The following is a 19,660-nucleotide window of genomic DNA, read 5'->3' as shown; positions in this document are numbered from 1 at the left end:
TGAGGCTACAGGTGTCGTGCGTCCTACTTATCACATTGGATGACGTTGGAGGAGGTCCTCGACGACGGCGCATCGACGCAGGACGCAGACGCCGAAAAAAGTTTCCGAAGCAGCACAGCTGTGGTGATTACATGTCATAGATATGGAATACGTCGTCGGACCATCCCATCGAAAGAACGTTACCAGGTAAGAAAGTAACTTGTTCTTTTGTGTTACATATATTTGCTCCCTTCTAAAGAAGGCTTACTCAACTGACTGTTTAATAAATAATTGTTTAATCAAGAAACCTTGAGAGTAAGTGTTTATTTGAATACCTGTCACTGTGAATCTGTTACAACCCTACAGCTCGCATTGACCCCTCTTGAGATGGGCCTGGCTGCCCATTCACTCTACCAACTTGTGTAGTACATGCTTATACCAAAGGTTGGGTTAACTAATGCCAAGAGGACAAAGCTGGTGCAGTCTCCCACAGGGTACTACATACAATTGTGCTTAACAGTAGGGAATACGGATATCCAATGAATCCAAAATAAAAGCTTGTGGACTCCCTGCAGGATGACAGTGGTATAGACACCTCACCAGAGGTTGATTACGGCACGCCTGAAGGTTCAGGTCATGCTGATGTATCTTATAGATCAGTAATGGCTAAGGTTATTTAATACCTTGGATGTGGTAGATCATCTGAATATGAACATGATGACCTTGCAGATATTTGGGACAGGGGACCTCCTAAGGACCCAGTCCTTCCCTTCCATACAGCAGTGAAGAATAGAGTTCTAGCGAACTTGGGAAATCCAGATACCATACCTGCGGTTCACATGGATTCTGCACAAAAATACAGACCCTTATCAGTGGATCCAGGGTTCCTTTTCGAAACATCCGAATCCAAAAAACCTTGTTGTACAAGCGGCTACTGCTGCATCTAAGGGAGCAGCCTATCTCACAGTCCCTCTGGATAAGGAGGATAAAAGTAGTGATGCCATGGGAAAGAAAGTTTTCTCCGCAGCCAGCATGGCACTGAAAGCAACACATTCAACTTGTGCTATAGTGCAGTTCACCTACACTTTGTGGCAGGTGATAGCCATGGCATCTGAACCCATCCCAGAGGGTGAAGAAAGGGATGGCTTGATGAACATTATTCAGGATGGTAAAAGATGCTATGTGCCAATCATTGCAGTCAAGGCTAGACACTGCAGATTGCATTAACTTTCTATGGCTGCTGGTACAGTGCTTAGACATTTTGCCTGACTTCTGACGTGCAATCCAGATTATTGGATATACTGTTTGAAAGATCTTACTTGTTTGTATCTAAAGCAGTCGAAAGTCTTGAAAAGTTGCAGTCTAAGGCAGCAGCAAAATCTTGGAGTCGGGCCATTAGGCAGCCACAACAAGGGTGAACTGCTCCATCTTCTGCTCAGGGATGGATACATCGTTCATTTCGTTACTATTCCTCAATTATCAGAGGAAGAAGTCAATTTAACCAGAGGAGACAGGGAAGGCAACCTCGAGGCGGTCGAAGACGTACAGGCAGAGGAGCTGCAGCAGTTGCCGCTGCCTTGCCTTTTGCACCAAACGGTGCCACAAAACCACTTTGAAAACTTGAATCATTCGACAGTGGTGGGGGAGGCAGTTTATAGCAGCATCTAAAAGAATGGCGAAGTATTACAACAGATGCTTGGGCATTAGTCACCCATGGTTACTGCCTCCCTTTTCTAAAGAGTCAACCAGACTGTCCCCCCATTCCTTGAAAGTACCAGATCCGCTCCTCCTGCAAGAAGTGAAGGCACTGTTGAACGGTGCAATTGAATAGGTACCTGTAGCGGAAAGAAATAAAAGCTGGTACTCTCCTTATCTTCTGATCCCAAAAAAGGATGAAGGGTTGCGACCCATCTTGACTTGAGATGCTTGAACAAGTTCCACAGGAAGGACAAGTTCAAGATGGTCACTCTCTCGCAGATCCTGAAGGCCCTTCAGCTCCAGGATTGGATGGTGTCATTGGATCTTCAGGATGCTTGTCATGTGCTGAATCATCTCGAGCACAAAAAATACCTGAGATTCCCCATTGGCAGTTCTCACTATCCGTATCGGGTACTGCCATTCGGGCTCACCTGTGCCCTAGGGGTTTAAGCAAGCTGGTGGTGGCAGCGAACCTACAGGCGGGGTGCCTGTGGGGGAGGATTCACATCTACCGCTACCTGGACGATTGGCTGATAACACCCTGTTCACCCGAACAGGCTCTGGAACATTTGAACATCCCCTGTCATTCTCTCCACAAGCTGGGCTTAGAGTACCACATGACACCTTTCCAGAAGCTGCAATTCATTGGAGCAGTCCTGGACTCTTCCTCGGGAAAAGCTTTGCCACCCAAGGTGAGGACTATCCACATAGTCCAGATGGTAAACAAATTTCAAAGTGCCTCAAATCTTCTGGCCTTTGATTTTTTGAGGTTGCTCGGTTTTATGGCATCCTTCATTTTTCTGGTCCGAGAGGCCCGTCTGCGATTGAGGTCTCTTCAGTGGGCCCTCAGGACTTGGTGGTCACAGTTCTCTGGCAGGATGACGGATCTGGTACAGATCTCGAACAGGGTCACGCAGGATCTACTGTGGTGCTCCGACAAGGAGAATATGTTAAAGGAGGAACCCTTTTGGCAACCATGGCCGGAGATTACGGTGGTTACAGATGCCTCCCTATCTGGTTGGTTAGGTCACACCAACGGTCTAACAATCAGCAGACACTGGTCTCCGTCAGAGTCCAAACTGCATATCAACCTTTTGGAGCTGAGGGCAATCAGACTAGAGCTGATGGCGTTCCTGCCCTCTGTACGAGGAAAGAGTGTCCTGATGATGACGGACAACACCGTGGCCATGTATTACCTCAACAAGAGAGGTGGTGTGGGGTCACTGCCTCTGTGCAGAGAGGCAATGCAACTTTGGTTTTGGGCACTGCAAGAAGGAATCTCTGTCAGCAGTTCATCTGGCTGAGAAGAAAAGACGGAGCCGTACGCTCTGAGCTGGCAGAGCAGTCTCCCATAAGTGGGAGTTAGCTCAGGAAGTCCTTCAAGAGATCTTCACCCTTTGGGGACCCCACAAGTGGATCTATTGGCGACCAGTGTCAACCGGAAGTGCGAACAGTTCTGCTCCCGGGAATTTCCCCAGAGAGAACGTGGGGATGTGTTCGTAGTGGACTGGGTCTGTACACATTTCCGCCAGTCCCCGTCATTCTTCATGTTCCCAGGAGGCTAGGAATTTCGGAAATCCATGATCCTAATTGCCCCGGACTGGGCCAGGAGGACGTGGTACCCGGAACTTTTGAAATGTCCATCTGCTCTCCAATTCATCTTCCACAAAGAGAGGAACATCTCTCACAAGAGGGGGGTAGCATTTTTCATCCAGAGATCAGGACCCTCAATCTCCACGCATGGTTTCTGAGAGGTTGAGCTACAAAGATTGGGACCTTCCGGAAGATGTCATGGAGATGTTGCTTTTGGCCAGAAGGCCAGCAAAAAAATCTTTGTTGCTGCCGTTTGAACACATTTTGCAGCTGGTGTAGAGATAAAGGAATTGATCTGTTTACTTGTGACACACCATCGGTTTTGTTTTTCCTACTACATTTAGCCCGTCGGGTGCTACAGCCAAGGTCTGTCTGGCTGTGCTGTCCATTTTCAAGCGCTCTTCGGATCAAGATTCCTACTTCAAGGTTTCTATAGTAATCCAATTTCTGCAAGGGTTGACCAACAGCTTCCCACCGATTCCTTTTATTCTACCGGTCTGGGATCCTAAACCTAGTTTTAAGCTTCCTGATGGGTTCTCTATTTGAACTATTACATTCTTGTCTACTTAGGATGTTGTCTTTTAAAAATTGTATTCTTAACAGCCATTATTTCTGCTCGCAGAGTGAGCGAGCTTCAGGCCATGTGTTCAAAACCACCATTCACTGTCTTTCATAAGAACAAGATTGTCCCTCTTTTCTGCCAAAAATAGTGTCAGAAATTCATCTGGCACAAAATAATGTCTTACCGGCCTTCTACCCCCCCCCCTCACCCTCCTCCACATTCATCTAATGAGGAGAGATTACACAGACTTTACCTTAGAAGAGCCATAAGCTTTTACATCAACAGGGTTTCTAAAATAAGTGTAGACGACCAACTATTTGTTGGCTATGCGGGCCACAGAATGGGACAGGCGGTCACTAAATAAATGCTGTCTCGGTCAATCGTACTTTGTATATCTGAATGTTGCAACCTGGTCAGGAAAGAGATTCCCGAAGGTCTAAGGGAACACTCAACTAGAGGTGTATCCACTTCAGCACTCGAGAGGGGTACCCACTACAAGACCTCTGCAATGCTGCCACCTGGTCGTCTGTGCATACATTTGTGAAATAATACTGTTTTGATTCGTTTTTGGGCCGGGAATCCAGATTTGGAAATGCTCTGTTACACAGCATAAACCAAAAATAAAAACTCTTCTTTCCCACCTCTTGCAACACACTACTATGGGAGAATATCAAAGATGAGGATACGTGGGAGGACACAATCCATTCGAAGAACAAATTACGTACCCCTGGTTATGTTCTTCCGACTGGATGTTCCTCCCCCGTATTCCTCATCGCCCTCCCATCATTCCCCCACTCTATCAAAAAGGAGATTCTGTGGTTTACAGCTTCCTCTCTGTTAACGCTCAAGTATTCTCATCTTTGAGACGGCTGTGCTGGTGAGAGAACAAACACGAACTGAGGTAACGGGTGCGGTGCGTGCCATATATACCAGTGTCGACGTCCTACTCGAGGAGGATGGAGGCTCTCTAGGGACACAAGGTCGACGGCGCCCTCTGCTGAAAGTTTCAGAGCCGCCAGCAGGATAACAGAGTATATCAAAGATGAGGAATACATGGGAGGAACATCCAGTCGAAAGAACATTACCAGGGGTAAGTAATTTGTTATTCTCTCTTTTAGGATTCCTGTATTTTGTCTATTGCACACAACACCTTGGAGTGCAATGGGGATACTTTGAATCCCCCTAACTTTTATAATGGGTTTTTGGTTACTTTTTATGTGCCCAAAACAAGCCAGTTACATTAGTAACATTTTTACTTTTTAAATGTTACTTTACTTGTGCACTTTCCCTTCACTGCGAATGGCTACTAAAGGTAGCTAGCCCCAAAGATGACCTTGCCACAAGGTTTATCCCTTGTTCTTTGGCCATATTGTAGTTTGGCCTTCTTCCTGTGCTGTTTGGTCCGGAAATCCCCTATAAGGTGATGAACTTGCGCCCTGGAAAGCTGTGTTAGTGAGCCTTTGTGTGTGCAAGCAAAAGGGAGGGGTCTGGAATTGTCTGTCCCAGTGCGCATTCCTTGGTGCCAGAGACTCTGCTGCTGGCCGGATGTGAAACCAGTAGTTGTCCCGGATTGAAAAAATACTGCCAACTCAGTCAACATACATCCTGATCAGAGTCCTCAGCACCCCTTAGCCCACTATTTAAACCAAAGCATTCAAATGTTTCCCCGTCACTACCTAAGTAGTAGTAGTGTCCATCATAAGTCTCAAGCCGTCGAAGTGCCAAGGAGACCTATGTCCAGCGTCAATCATAAAAGGAGCTAAAGAATTTTCCGCCTTTATCACTACCTTTTTTTATAAATGCTTAATCTGCCTCTTGCACCATTCCCAAAAATCTTAAGACACTTGGGTCATGCCTCTTCTCAAAAGACCAAACCTCAACCCCAACATTCCCACCAACTTCAGACCAATCACTACAGTGCTTTTTCTCCTAAAAATCTTAGACAAGGCAGCATCCATCCAGATTCAGAATCGCCTCGAGACCAATAACCTCCTAGGCCTCAGACAATCCTGATTCCGTCCAAGACACGGGACCGAAACATCGCTCCTGGATCTAAAAATCCAAATGGGCGAGGCAAGGGACAATGGAAAGCCTGCTCTACTCCTCCTACTGGACCTGTAGGCAGCGTTAGATTTAGTCGATCACAGTATCTTAACCAACCATCTCACCACAGCGGCCTCCTTATCCTACAAAGCCGCAACCTGTGTCAACTCCTTCCTGTCGGACAGATCTGAGGGTTTTCTCCCCTACCGCCTCAGCTGATCCTGCCCCTATCGCATGTGGATTCCCACAAGGCTCATGTCTCTCCTACCCTCTAATATATTCATTAAGCTCCTATTTGATCTTTTAGATGACCTCGGCGTATCTTACACAAACTACGCAGATGAATGCGCAAATACTCTTCACACTATCAGGCGACTATCAAACTGACTCCATCCTCCTAAATAACATCTACAGCAAAATTCAGGCCTGGATGGCCAAGCACGGATTATATCAACAACGATAAAACAGAGTTACTACTCATTGGATCGAAGCTGAGACTCAACAAGCTTGGCCCCAAATATTCCGCCTTCGATATTGATGGGAAACCTATCAAATTCTACAAGGAAGCCAAAACCATAGGCTTCTATCTAGACTCTGAACTAACCTTACAAAGACAAGTTAACGCCACCTCATCCACAACGGCCTATACTTCAAAACTGATAAAGGCCTGCAGACCTTTCTCGTCCGCTAGTAGCTGCATCACCCTTGCATGAGCCCTGATTTTGTCCAAACTGGACTATTGCAACACACTCTACATTGGCACTAGCCAAAGGAACCTGCACAAGTTACAAGTATTGCAAAACCATGCACTCAGAACTGCCCTAAACATTTCTCGCATCAATCATATTTCACAAATCCGATGCAACACTAATTGGCTCCCTATCCAAGATGGGATCACCTTCAGAACACTCATGATCACTCACAAGTGCCTTAACAACTCAGCCCCCAAGTATCTGACGGACACATTTTCCAGGAATTAATCCACCAGAGCCAACTATGCCCATTGTCTCAACATTCCTAAATTCAAATTGTCCAAAGCAGAAGGCTCCAGCTTTCCGGTGCTTGCGGCCAAGGCCTGGAACAAGCCACCACCGGCACTAAGGACAGACCCAATGTTACTCTCATTCCGGAACATAGTAAAAACTTGGTGTTAGGTAGAATTATATGCAGTACCCTTTGGGAAAACCACGCACAATTAGGACTACAAGTGACAGTACAAATTCACCTTTGGTACAAGCCTGTACTACACAGTAAAGTGGTAGCGATGTCTGAGCAGCCAGACTTATCTCAAGAGTAAAGTGAGCAGTATCAATAGTTAGCAAAGGACAGCAATTACTATGATTTTAATAAGCAATGACTGAAGATTTCTCAGTAAAAGAATATACATTTATTTACACCAGTTATTAAAGATTTCACCATTACCAAGCAGTTGAAAAATCACAATTCTAATACACTACACCACACCCAATAGATTCTGGACAAGTTAGGCTCAAAATGAAGTGTCAGCAAAATGGCACTCCAGTAATAAAAAGGGAGGGAAAGACAGTTAGACAAAAGTTGAGCAGCACCAACAAGTAAGCAGGGCAATCTAGAAAAAGGAACTACAGTGAGGAAATCAAATCAAGAGGCCAGGGCCAAAGTCAACGGACCAAAGTCCTTGCAGAGGATCACACAGTTCAGGGTAGTTCACGGTTAAGTCTTTGCCAAGAGTTCAGAACGAAGTTGGTCGGACAAAAAGTTACTTTAAAGAATGGAGAAGCACAAGCCCTGGGATTGGCGAAAGATTTCACACACTTTCACCACGGCTGGACGAAACGAACAACCGGGTTAGCACAGTACCTTTAGAGCAGAAGAATGCTGTAGCTGCGGCAGACGTTTCTGGCAGGTCCTGCAGGCTCACAGTTCCTGAAGCGACTGTCGGACTGACAAGGAGGAAACTGGATGGTCCTGCACTGCCCAGGGAAGAAACCAGCAACGGAGCAAAGCGACAAATAAAAGGTGCGCTCTTTAAAACGCAAGCAGGGTTCGTTCCTCCTGGCTATCCGGTTCACTGTACTTGTGTACAGCAAATTCGACCAGAGCAGGGAGGCCTGGCTTACAGTTTGGCAAACTGGTTGTTTCCACCAGCTCAAGGGGAGAAGATTCCTTGCAGATCTTCCCTGTCGAAGTTTGGAGATTCGGACCCGCAGCAGGGCTTCACCGGGAGGTTCAGTTGTGGTAGAGGTCCTCTTCAGTCAGCTTCTCGTCGGATCTCTCGATCCAGTGGCGACTGCCTTCTCAGTCCCAGAGACCAGCTTTTTATGCAGTTTTCCCCCATTCACACAGCCTGGCTGTCAATCACAGAGCAGGGTGGCGGTCCTTCTGGGACAGTCGCCACAGCCAATCATACTAGAGTGCGACATGGGTCTCTAAAGAGGACCTGTGGGGGGAGTCTCAAAACCCTCCCTCACATCCTGTCCCCCTCAGACATTCAGGCGCCTAAGGAGGGCTTCTGTGTAGAAGCCCGCGAAAGGTCTGCGAACAAAGGAACCAAACCGGGTTTGGCGCGCAGAGTAAAACACGAAAAATACTTTTACAAAAAGAAATGGTGAATAAACCCAGCCGTAACCATATACAAACATATATGGTCTAGCGGGTTTAAGTTCGAGGCTACCAAGATAGCCTAAAAAAATACCAGGGCTATTTTAACATAACCGTGGTAGGAAAAATAGGGTAGTTACCACTGCCATCAGCCAAGTCCTAATGAAAAGGGAACAAAACAATGTTCCAAGAGAAACAGATAAAAAGGGATAAGTATTGACCCTTTCCAGAACTCTATGTAAAATAGTTTGTACTGGGTCTGTGAGTTTTAAAAAGACTTATAAAGTCAATGACAACTTTACATGTTCTGGGAGACAGTAGTCCGCCCCAGAAAATGGAGTCTAAAGTGGGAAGTCTGAAAAAGACAACTGTGTCACTGCACTGAAGGTGCTGTGTAACACACAGTAAAAAGATGCCTATGGAGTAGGTGAGGCTCCACAGTCTATGAACCCAAAAATGTTAAACACACACAGTAAAACACGTGTAAGAGTGGGGAAAAATGCTCACTCTTAACAGGTGAAAAAAATAAATTCTAGAAATCCAGCAAAGCTGCTGGGGTACTCAGTAGGTAAGGGAAATTAGCCATTCTGGAGAATTCTCCCCAACACTCGGCTGTTCTCACAAACTATCACTATGCTCTACCGTGACCCCAGGACCCAACTACCTTACTGACTAAGCCCATAGCTTAAGTATGCCTCGCCTACTGACCGCCTATGGCTCAGTGCATTACTATTCTAAGCTATGTATCGCATGAACATTGTACATACTGTATTTTCTCCTTATTTTGTATATCTTCTGTATATTACCGTATCTATTACTGTAAATATTTCTGTATTTCGCATAATTTTCATAACCATGTTGTTCCTTAAGTAAAGCGCCCAGATACACTTAGGTCGGTGCGCTATATAAGCAAATAAAACAAATGCTGGCTATTTTGACTATGGTAGATCCTTTCCACTGGTGGGCTTGGACTTGCTTCAAGCTCTGGATCTGGATAAGAGGACTCCTCATGTAGACATTCCTCGAATCTACATTCGAGCCAAGAATCCTAATATGAAGAGCAGCCCGCTGACGAGGACTTCAGTGGACCACATCCTCTCCAATCAGTGGCCCGGTTAAGCTCTGCTTCTTTTCAAGATCTCGAAAGACACTTGTCTGTGCTTCAGCCGTTTTTTTTTAAATTGGGACCAACTTGTCTCGATGCCTACTCGATGTTGCATCCCCCAAGATCCTTCAGACGTGTCCCTGAACTGCCTGGATGTACTGGACAGCTCCCTCATGGGCTACCTCAGTGCAGCGGTCTCCTTTCTGCATTAAGCCTCTGAACTTTGGTGGCCGTTGTCTGCTAAGATTTTCATATCCATGAAAAATCTTCCTGACCTGTGTCAACCCCAGAACTTTTTGCTGGACTGGTAGATTATTTTTCCATATACCTCACTGAGTAGGAACCTTTTTCCACACAGTCTTTTACTCTTGATGGGTATCATTTTTAAGACTCTGCATAGTGTCTTTTAAAAGTTATCCTCTTTGACAACTTTTTGGCAATAAGTGTTTATTGTTGCAGGGTTGCCCTAGGGGCTCCCTTTTTTAACTTTCTCTGGCTAACCTTGTGAGAACTACAGTTCCCAAGGGTAGAAAGGATCTTTGGATCCCATTTACATTTTATTAGGTGAGACCATCACCCCCACCTTGTGGGGAGTGCTGGGTAAATACTAAGTGTACCCTTTATCATTTTAAATGTAACATTTATGTTAAAAGGACAAAATTACCTTTTAATGGCAGGTGGCAGTGAACCTTTTTATTAATTTGGTGCACCTTTACTGCTGGCTGTTTGCACAGCCCCGTTTAAGGCACCCATGGGTGCTAATTTTTACGAAAAATGCCCCAGTCTTTTTTTTTTTTGTGGCCATTTTAGCATTTCCTGTCCTTTCTTTCACCTGACATCTAGCGTGGGAAATTCCTTTGTCTGATTTTTATCTCCGGCGGGAGTCCTGTGGATTCCCCGGCCAGGCTCCAGAGTGTCTGTAAATGGGGGTATTGAGGGAGGAATCCGAATCTCTGCAGCCTTTTGTCTTCCAGCCAGACTGCAAGAATCCAGTTCAAACTGTAAGGCTGGCTGTCCTGAAAGGACTGCCAACTCCCCCCACACCCCCAAGTTTGAATATTGCATGGCTGTTTGGCTGGGTTTGTGCATAGAAGTCCGATCCTGGAAGCTGAAGAGGTAGTCAACAACTGGAACCAAAACTAAAGAGGAAGTTAAAGAAACCGCAGTTGCGATTTCCAGCGACCGAAGAGCCTGCTGTGTAACTGGAGCCTGCTGTAGCCCTTCCTTCCAATCGACATGGGGACTCCAAAAACGACGACCCTGACTCAGAGCCTGGTGAGACCCACTAGACTCGAGACCTGCTGTGCTGTGACCTTGCGGGCTGCAATATCCATATACCCTCGGACCTTGAGCCATTGTACGGTGCACAGTCATCCGAATTCCGAATCTTGCTGAAACTTCGTGGGCATCGTGCTTGACCTCAAAAGGCATGATTCAGTTCCAAAAAGTCCCCTCACCAGAGTGCTGGACTTTGCAAACTACAAAAATCCGACCAGCGATATTCGGTCTTCTGTGCTCCTGAAAAGGTGCCAAATCCAGAGCCACATCCAGCCACAAGGAAACTCTTGCCTGGAGCCTTCTCCTGTCCCTGCTGCAGAAGTCCTTCCAAAGTCCTACCTTCCGTCTTCTTGACAAAGGAATCCATTGACCACGTTTTTGGCTGTAGATCCTGAAGTCTTCTGCTGCAACTCTTCTTCTGTGCTGAGGTACTGTGTTGGCTGGGTTTTTTTACCTACCTTAAGCCTTTGTGATTTTTGTATAGCTTTGGAGTGTTTTCTGTGATTGGGAGGCCACTCATCCAGTCCACCCAGGATCACTGCGGAATCCTCCTAGGGTGTCTCCTCTGAAGTCCCTGAACCCTCAACTAACTTTAAAGTGAAATACTTTTTGTTTGGAACTCTTAACGTTGCCTGCAATTGAACCCTATTTCACCCTGCCTACAGCTGCCACCTTGACCACTAGTGTCCCTCTACTGCCTCTGATTGAACTCATGCTATAGAATAAGGGAAGTATAAGGACTGTAAAAGAATAACAAGTGTGCAAAAGTTACTTACTTGTAAAAGAAGTTGGTAACTAACTCTGAGAGTGAGCCGTTACAAAAGTTCTTACTTATCTTGAATGTGTTGCACTATTCTGAAAAGTATATAGAAGTTTAAGTTACTCACCTGTGAAATGGTTATGCCTCTTCCCCAGAAGTAATACTGTTGGTTTCACTTTACTGTTCCCATTAGGATAAATGTACGAGTGTCCCCAATTGGGTCTTGCTTCCCCTGACTTGCTGTTAGCCTGTCCAGAATAAGTCTGCCTATGGTTATACTTACCTTTAAGTTGTTGATAGCACCTTTAAAAAGTAAATAGCTTTGGCCTACCTGGTGTTAGCTCTGTCATTGTAAAACAAGTTAGTTATTGCTTACCTTATTCTGTGTTGAACTGATCTGAAAAGCAAACTGTAATAGAATATTGCAACATTAGGTCTTACCTGCCAAGAATAGCTGTGCGCCATTCCTTAAGTGTTCCTTTAGGTGTACCTGACCTTGGTATGCCTGGTGCGTTCAAAAGTAGTGTAAAGAGTGCTTGCTTATCTTGGACTGTATTCCACTGAGCTGAAAAGCAACTGTAATTGTAGATTACACCAAACAGGTCTTACTCCTAGTATAACTGTGTCTTATCACAAAAGTAGTAGAGGTATATACTGTTCCTTGACTCTGTTTTTGCATGTTGGTTGATTATGCGATTTCCTGTTTAGTGTCACTGCATAACTGACAGGGTCTACCACTCTTGCATTACTGAAAGTAATTGGAATGTAATATATGGTCTTACCCCCTAGAAATACTGTTAGGTGTTCTAAATAAGGTCTGTGTTTTGATCTGTGTATTTAAAGCATAGTGTTTTTATGTGTTTATCTGCTTTTTGAGAGTACTTACCCAGGAATCTCTTGGTCTGCTTGTATATAAAATAAATCCTTTATTTTTACAGTACATAGTATCAGTGTTTCTGTGGACCATATGTATATCATCATTCCTTTGTGCTGATTCTACAGCCCTATCTCCCTCCTAAAATCAGCCTGGCTGCTCTGGCTACGTTACCCTGAACTTGGGTGGTACAGCCTTATACAGAGTGGAGTCTTGTACTGCCTCAGTTTAATGGTTTTACTAAGCCGTTGGACTTAAGAAACACTGTCTAACAGCCGCCAGCTTGTGTTTAAGTCACCTTCTCTTGAAATATCAGCATCCTTGCATCAAAAAAGGCTGAGTTGCTTCTGTGACCATGACTGAAAGATCGTCTGTCACCGCATGCAAGTTGTGACTGTCTCTAGAACTTGTCTTCATACATCCTGTTAGGTTTTGTGAAGGGATCTGCAGTCTATATCGTTCTGGTATTACATTTTGCAGGTGGACCCGACTGGAACAATTGCAGCCACATATTTCCTAACCTTACAAATTGGAAAAGATGAGTGTTTAGTAGCAGAATGGAGGGTGAAAATGTTTTCAGAAAATGTAAATACTTTAAAAAGAATGGATTTATCAGCATGACAATTAACTTTAATACATACGTAAAACAACAATGTCAAACTAGACAGTGTGTTTTTCAAAGCAACCCTGTTTGGTGTGGTGCTGTACATTTCCACTGCACACACTATTGACAATCTTGTTTGTCTGACTATGAAATATTGCTGGGCTCTTTTTAAATATATTTGTTCATTGATGCCACTATAGCAAGACTCCTTTTGAGGGCTTTCATTTTGGCTCTGTTCCTTTAATGTTTCTAGTTACTGACACTAGATTATTTTTCAGCGCCGATACCTTTCAGGAAGAAGGAAAAACCAGACAAAGACCGAGATGACTTTGGGCCCGATAGGTTCTCACTGCAAGGTTTGTACCTTCTTGTTTTAATGCTTGGAATAGACTGTTGGGTTGGCACCAGGACAGCGAACCACATAGTATTGAGCATGCATTGAAAACAAGTGTATTCTGAAGTCGCTCTTCTCCTGCAGTAACTGTACTCTGCAATGACTCCTCCGTCTGTTTATTCCTGTAATCACCCGACCCCTTTACAGTCCAGGTATTGTGCCTGCCACAGCTGCGACACCCTTATTTGAAAATGCACCCACCCTATTGATACCACCACCACCACCTCCTCCTCCTCCCCCCCATCCCTTAGGATGTTACATGTTTAACAGCTCTGGACCATATGCCTTCATATCATTTTGCTTCTTTTTAAGGTCCACAGTTCACAAACGTTTTTAAAATGTTCTATCCTGTTAAGTTTCATTGTGTATAGTTTAGCTGAAACCTGGGATCCCGATGTGGGTTTTGAAGTACATTTGCAACTCCTAAGAGTTATTTTTACTTTGCGCCTAGTAATTCATGTACATTGAGAGCTCCATTTGTTGCCTTAAAGTCCCTCTTCAGATCATGCAGTAATAATTTTAGAGCTTTTTCCTATGCCTTTGCACTGCTGGTGGCTGTCAGGTCCTCATCTGTTGGGTCATGTTGTGCTCATTTATTTCTTGTGAGGGTGGTTGGTTGGACTTTAACTCTGGTCATTCAGAGTGTTGGACCTTTCCCAAGCCAAGATGGGAGGTCCTGATCCTGCAAGCTTGATTGGCTTGGGGAAGGTTCTTGGCCTGTTGTAGCACCTTCTACACTGCTTTTCATGTTCAACTGCCCAGCTGTGAATGTCAGATTAGGAACTCCAGTAATTTGGGACTAGCTCCAGAAGAAGATAATTGAGAAAGAATGTACAGGAGGAATTTGTCAGGACAGGAAGAAAACAGGAGTCAGCAAGAAGTGGAAAAAGCAGAAATCTGAGGAAAGAGCGAAGTTGTTTGGTAAAAACCACTTGTTAAGCGGAGTGAGACATGTACATATAGCTGTTTTGAGTTTCCAGCAGAAAGATCCTTTAAATATTCTATTTTATTTATTCTATTTTATTTATTTTATTGTATTTAGTTCTGACAAGAACTTTTACAATCAATATTCCATTCACATATCATACATATTAAAATAAATACAAAGTATTTACAATTTCTATTATTTTGCACAATTTGATGATTAATTTCTCATTCTTAATTAAAAGTCAAGCATAGAATTCATTTCCTAAAAATATAACATATACATAACATATACCTAAATGACATACAATTTCCCCATACCATTCATTGATGCAGCAATGCACATTTATTTTTAGTCCTTACGATAGCTGACAACTCTTCTCCACACCCTATATAATGCGAAATGGGTCTTATTTGAATCAGTGTTTAGGCAAAAGGTCCAGAACGCTTCAGATTTTTTTGAGTCAAGCTTGTGGACCAGATGCCCCAGCAGAACCATGTATAGTAGACCCATACAAGGACGTTCTGTAAGGACGTGTCTGACGGACTCTTAAGTTGGTTTTTAATTCTGCACATTCTACAGAATCTTTCCTCTTTCGGGAGTTTCAACCTTGCGCCTACCCTTGCCCGAACAGGTAACTGCTTTGTGCGCATTTTCATGCAGAATTTACGAACTGCCGGATTGGGGCAAAGTAGCAGGTACAATTATGGTTTCATGTAACAATGCACCACCCATGCTACACATTTGTAGCCTTTCAGTTTGGAGAGGTGCGCATAGTTAAACTGCCAGTCCCATATTTCTAGATGTCTGCCAAACACTTCTTTCAGTGTTAGATAGTCAGAGCAGGGGCCCAATCAATCGCAGTACAAATGGCTCTGGGGATCCCCCTGGAACGCCAGGTCCTTAGGATTTGGCCAGCATAACCAGTAATGGGCAGCTAGGGCCAGAGATGGCCTTTAACATCAAAGCACCCCTACGTCTCAACAATTGGGATCTTAGAGCCAACAGGCCTAATTCAAGACGTAGGTACTCAATGGAAGTTGCCCTGGGTAAATCCAACACATTTCTCCAAAAATGAGCCTCAGTCAAATCAAGCCAATTTATTTCCTTCATCACCAAAGCCTCTCACCCATACAAGACTGTGGAACAAAACCATTGCCTATACAGTACCAGAATACAACAGAGCGAAAAACCAGTATGTTCTTTTGCAAAGTTCTTCGTCAAGGAAGTAATTTGCATTGCCCTCCTAGTTTTACTCTCGATAATGTCCCTGTAGTCCCCTGCAGTTGACCTAACTAAACCAAGATATTTGTAAGTATTTATGTAATCCACGAGACCTAGGTTTGTGACGATCCCACTTTTCCAGCATGGGGTCTGGCATGGATTCACATGCTCATGAATATTCCCTGTTGTCAGGCTGGGAATCCTCGGTAAAGAAAAAATCAGTATCAGTTTTGTTTCTGATCTGTCTTTCTTAGTAGTAACCAATCACTGGTCTCTGGGTCATACTGCCCCCAGCCAATGACTGCCCTCGCCCTAAGCCCCGCCCCTTGCCACCATCCTCAGATTTTTACCGCACGTTCAAGTGTTGGGAGTCCTAGTGCTATAGCACTCGAGCTTTTACTGCGTTTAGCATTTTTTCTAGGAGTTTTTTTCGGTCAATCGAGCCTCAAGCTCCACCGTTTCTACTTCCGATAAACTGGGACCCATTTCGGAATTTTCTACGCCCCTCAAGGGCGAGGTTTTTCGTCGAGTTAAACTTCGTGGAAGATTCCAGAAGATCTGAAGCCTACCTCGTGGACATGGCCCAGGACAAGGGAAGCTCGTCACCCGGATCCAAGCTGTTCAGGAACTGTCCAGGATGCGGATTACAGAATGTTTTCAAGGAGGACGAGCATTCGAGATGTCTCTACTGCCTTCACGAAGACGAGACACAAGTGGAAAAGGACTGTGTGTTTTGCAAGAACCTGTCGGAGCGGACTATGAGGGATTGTCGGTCCCGCCTCGTCAGCTGGCTGGAGAAGGGCCCAGCAAGTGAGGAGTCTGAGCGGTCTTCTAAGTCCTGTGAGGGCGCCCCGGTGACGGGGGCCCAACAGAAGTCAAAGCATCGCGGGTCCACGGGCACCGGGAGCACGAAGGGTCGGGCTCCTCGGCTGCCAGGCAGGGCTTACTCTCTCAGACGCCATCAACCACGAGCCAACGCTCTGGCTCGGGGAAAGAGAAAATCTGAGAACCCGGCTAAGCTTCTGGAGAGGCCCCGGTCGGCCTAGAAGGGATCAGCCGAGGGGGAGCGAGGCAGTGACCCCTCCCCCAAGGTGAAGGCCTTAAGTGCGCCCAAGGTGGAGAAGGCCTTGATTCACCAGGAGAAGGCCTCTATCGAGGGAGTCACTGCGGCCCTGGCGAAGCCTGTGGAGGCTAACCCAGTGGAGGCGACCTCGGGGCCCAGAGTTTCCCTGCCACCACAGAGGGAATCCTCTTTTCAGCCCATCGATAAGACCCCTGTGGAAAAAGAGGGGGGGCGGTGGCCATCACGGACACCGATGCAGCCTCTGAGGAGGAGCTGGTTGAAGTCGTGCAGGGCCTCAACAAGAGGTTCGAGGAGGCGGACGAAGAGAGCGACGGTGGCGCAGACGAGACTCCAGTGGAGGACGAGCAACCATCGCACCCGTCTCAGCCGGGGCCCGAGCCTCAGGACAATTCGGTGGCCATTTTGATGGCAATCCAAACCTTATTCAGAGATAAGGACGAGATTGCCCCTCACCCCAACGGATGACCCACCATAGCCAGGCCTGTCGGGAAGCCCTCCGAACAAGCGGAGGAGAGTTCATCCTCCCCTGCCTTGCCAGCCCTCGTGGCCTGCTCGGCCTTCGCCTCCTTCCCCTGTCCTGGGGGATGACACGGGAACGGATACGGCCACGACGGGGACGGATGACGGAGGCAACAACGGGACGGGCCTTCCATCACTGCTCCCTCGGACCCCCCCGACCGACAAAATTGGCTCCATCCACGCCATGATTGCCAGGGCATCCGAGCTTTTTCAGCTCTGCCCTGGGGAACAGAAGAAGGAAGGGTTCCTCTATCAGCGGCGCAAGGCCAAGAGGAAGACTGTCTTCGCGGTACCATTGATTGACGACATCTAGGAGGAGGGACTTTCTCTCCTGAAAAACCCGTCCACGATGCCTGCCAAGAGGGATCGGTACGGGAAGAAATACCAGGTCCCCGATTCCACCCCTTTGTGCCCTAGGGCACAGCCGACCCCGGATTCGGTCGTCTCGGCGGCGGCCAAGAAGAAAGCGGCGGGAGCGTTATCCTCAACTTCGACCTCACCGCCTGACCGCGAGGGAAAGAAGTTGGACACCATGGGATGACGAGTCATCTCGTCTGCGGCGACGACAATCAAGGCGGCCAACGCCCCTGCGATTGTGGCCCACTACGAAAGGGAGCTGTGGTACAAGATCGCTCCCCTGCTGGACTTCCTACCGGACGACAAGAGGGCAGAGGCCCTGGAGATCCTGCAGGAAGGTGAGGTGGCTTGGACCATGCCTTAACGGTGGCCACGGATATCGCTGACACCGGATTCCATCAATTCGTCAACAGTGTTTGCCTTCGGCGGGGATGGCTCAAGGCAACCGATTTCCGCCAGGACATGCAAACCAGAGTTTTGGACATGCCCTTCGACGGGAACAACCTGTTTGGAAAAACAGTGGATGAGCCACTTCAGGCCATCAAGACCGACACGGAGACGGCTCGGGCCTTGGGAGTGTTGCAGCAACGACAGTCGCCCTTTCAGAACGCCGGAGGCAGACAGGGTGCCTCCAAGGGATCTGGCGGCGGTGGCTCCTCGCCATACCTCCAGGCGGCCCACTCCTCGTTGCAGGAGGCCTACAGAGGACGCGGCAAGTCAGGAGGATCTCGCCTCCAAGGTGGCAAGGCCGCCTCCAAGCAGGACTGATCCGGCCGTAGCGTCGGGCCCCCACCTGAGCATCCCGGTGGGAGGCCGGGTGGCGAAGTTCGTCAGCGTGTGGGAGTCCATCTCCACCGACCGTTAGGTGCTGGATGCTTGGTCCACAGGCACACTCTCAAATTTCTAAAGTGCCCCCGCATTCCTCCTGTGGCCACGAAGGAAAATCACGTCCCTCAACTGCTGTTAGAAGTAAGGGCGATGCTCTAGAAGGGTCCCATCGAGCTTGTCCACAAGAGGCTCCGGAGTATACTCAAGGTACTTCCTCTCAGAAAGAAAAAAAAGGCGGTTGGCGCTCCATCCTGGACCTGCGGCGGTTAAACAAGTACATCAAGGCGCAAAAGTTCAGGATGGTCGCCCTCCAGCATGTGCTGGGACAGCTGGAGGAGGGCGACTTCCTATTGTTGCTGGACTTGGAGGATGCTTACTTCCACATCCCCATTCTAAAAGGACACCGAAAGTTTCTCAGATTCCTAGTACCAATTCAAGGCCCTGCCGTCCATGCTGAAGTCGGCACCGAGGGTGTTTACCAAGTGCCGCGCGGCTGCGCCTGCGAGGGATCCGCGTCTACCCCTACCTGGACAATTGGCTCATCCGTGCACGGACAAAAGAATTCGCCGTCGCACACACAGCAGAGACCGTCCAGCTTCTCACAGACCTGGGGTTCTCCAACTACTCGAAATCCCACCTGGTTCCGTCGCAGGTCGCACTGTTTCTGGGAACAAGCTCGATAAAGTGGCACGATTGGCCTCGCCGTCGGAGGAAAGGACGCAGGCCATCTTGGGCAAGGTGCAGCGCCTGCTGGCCACAGACGTGGCCAGGGTGAGATACATCAAGTTCCTGCTCGGAATGATGTCCTCATGCATCTACCTGGTGCGCCTGTGCAGGCTACAGATGCGTCATCTACAAGAGTTCCTCGACGCCTGTTGGATACAAGCGACGGGCAGTTTCGAAGACAGGATCCTGCTCAACGAGGCTTTCCGCCAAGCGATCCGATGGTGGGGCACCCACGCGCATCTCGCGGTGGGCAAGGACTTTCAGACTCTGGTACATCAGAGACGGTGACGACGGACGCCTCCCTGGAGGGATGGGGAGCGCACATCGGAGATCTGCACGTGAGAGGCCTTTGGCTCCCGGAGGAGAGGTCACTCCACATCAACATCCTGGAGCTACGAGCAGTGTTCTGGGCCCTCAGGTTGTTTCTCCCGTCCCTCAAAGGCAAGGTGGTGAGGGTTTTCACCGACAACACCACCACGATGTTCTACATCTGGAAGCAGGGAGTCACCAGATCCCCAGCCCTGTCA

The 19,660-nt window shown here is 47.1% G+C and overlaps 1 protein-coding gene across 19 annotated transcripts in view; it reads left to right on the top strand.

The window, feature by feature from the left end:
• The window catches only part of GAPVD1 (GTPase activating protein and VPS9 domains 1), a 1,092,811-nt gene that overhangs the window by 775,789 nt on the left and 297,362 nt on the right, over positions 1 to 19,660 (top strand). For all 19 annotated transcript variants that reach the window (XM_069609416.1, XM_069609426.1, XM_069609418.1 and 16 more), the window contains one exon: positions 13,355 to 13,432. In XM_069609416.1, coding sequence (XP_069465517.1) covers positions 13,355 to 13,432 — 78 coding nt within the window. The remainder of the gene's footprint in view (positions 1 to 13,354; positions 13,433 to 19,660) is intronic.

Source organism: Ambystoma mexicanum, chromosome 8, assembly GCF_040938575.1.
Source record: "Ambystoma mexicanum isolate Mex_15411 chromosome 8, UKY_AmexF1_1, whole genome shotgun sequence".
NCBI lineage: Eukaryota > Metazoa > Chordata > Amphibia > Caudata > Ambystomatidae > Ambystoma > Ambystoma mexicanum.
The sequence above is the reverse complement of the archived record's forward strand: the minus strand, read 5'-3'. Positions and strand labels throughout refer to the sequence as shown.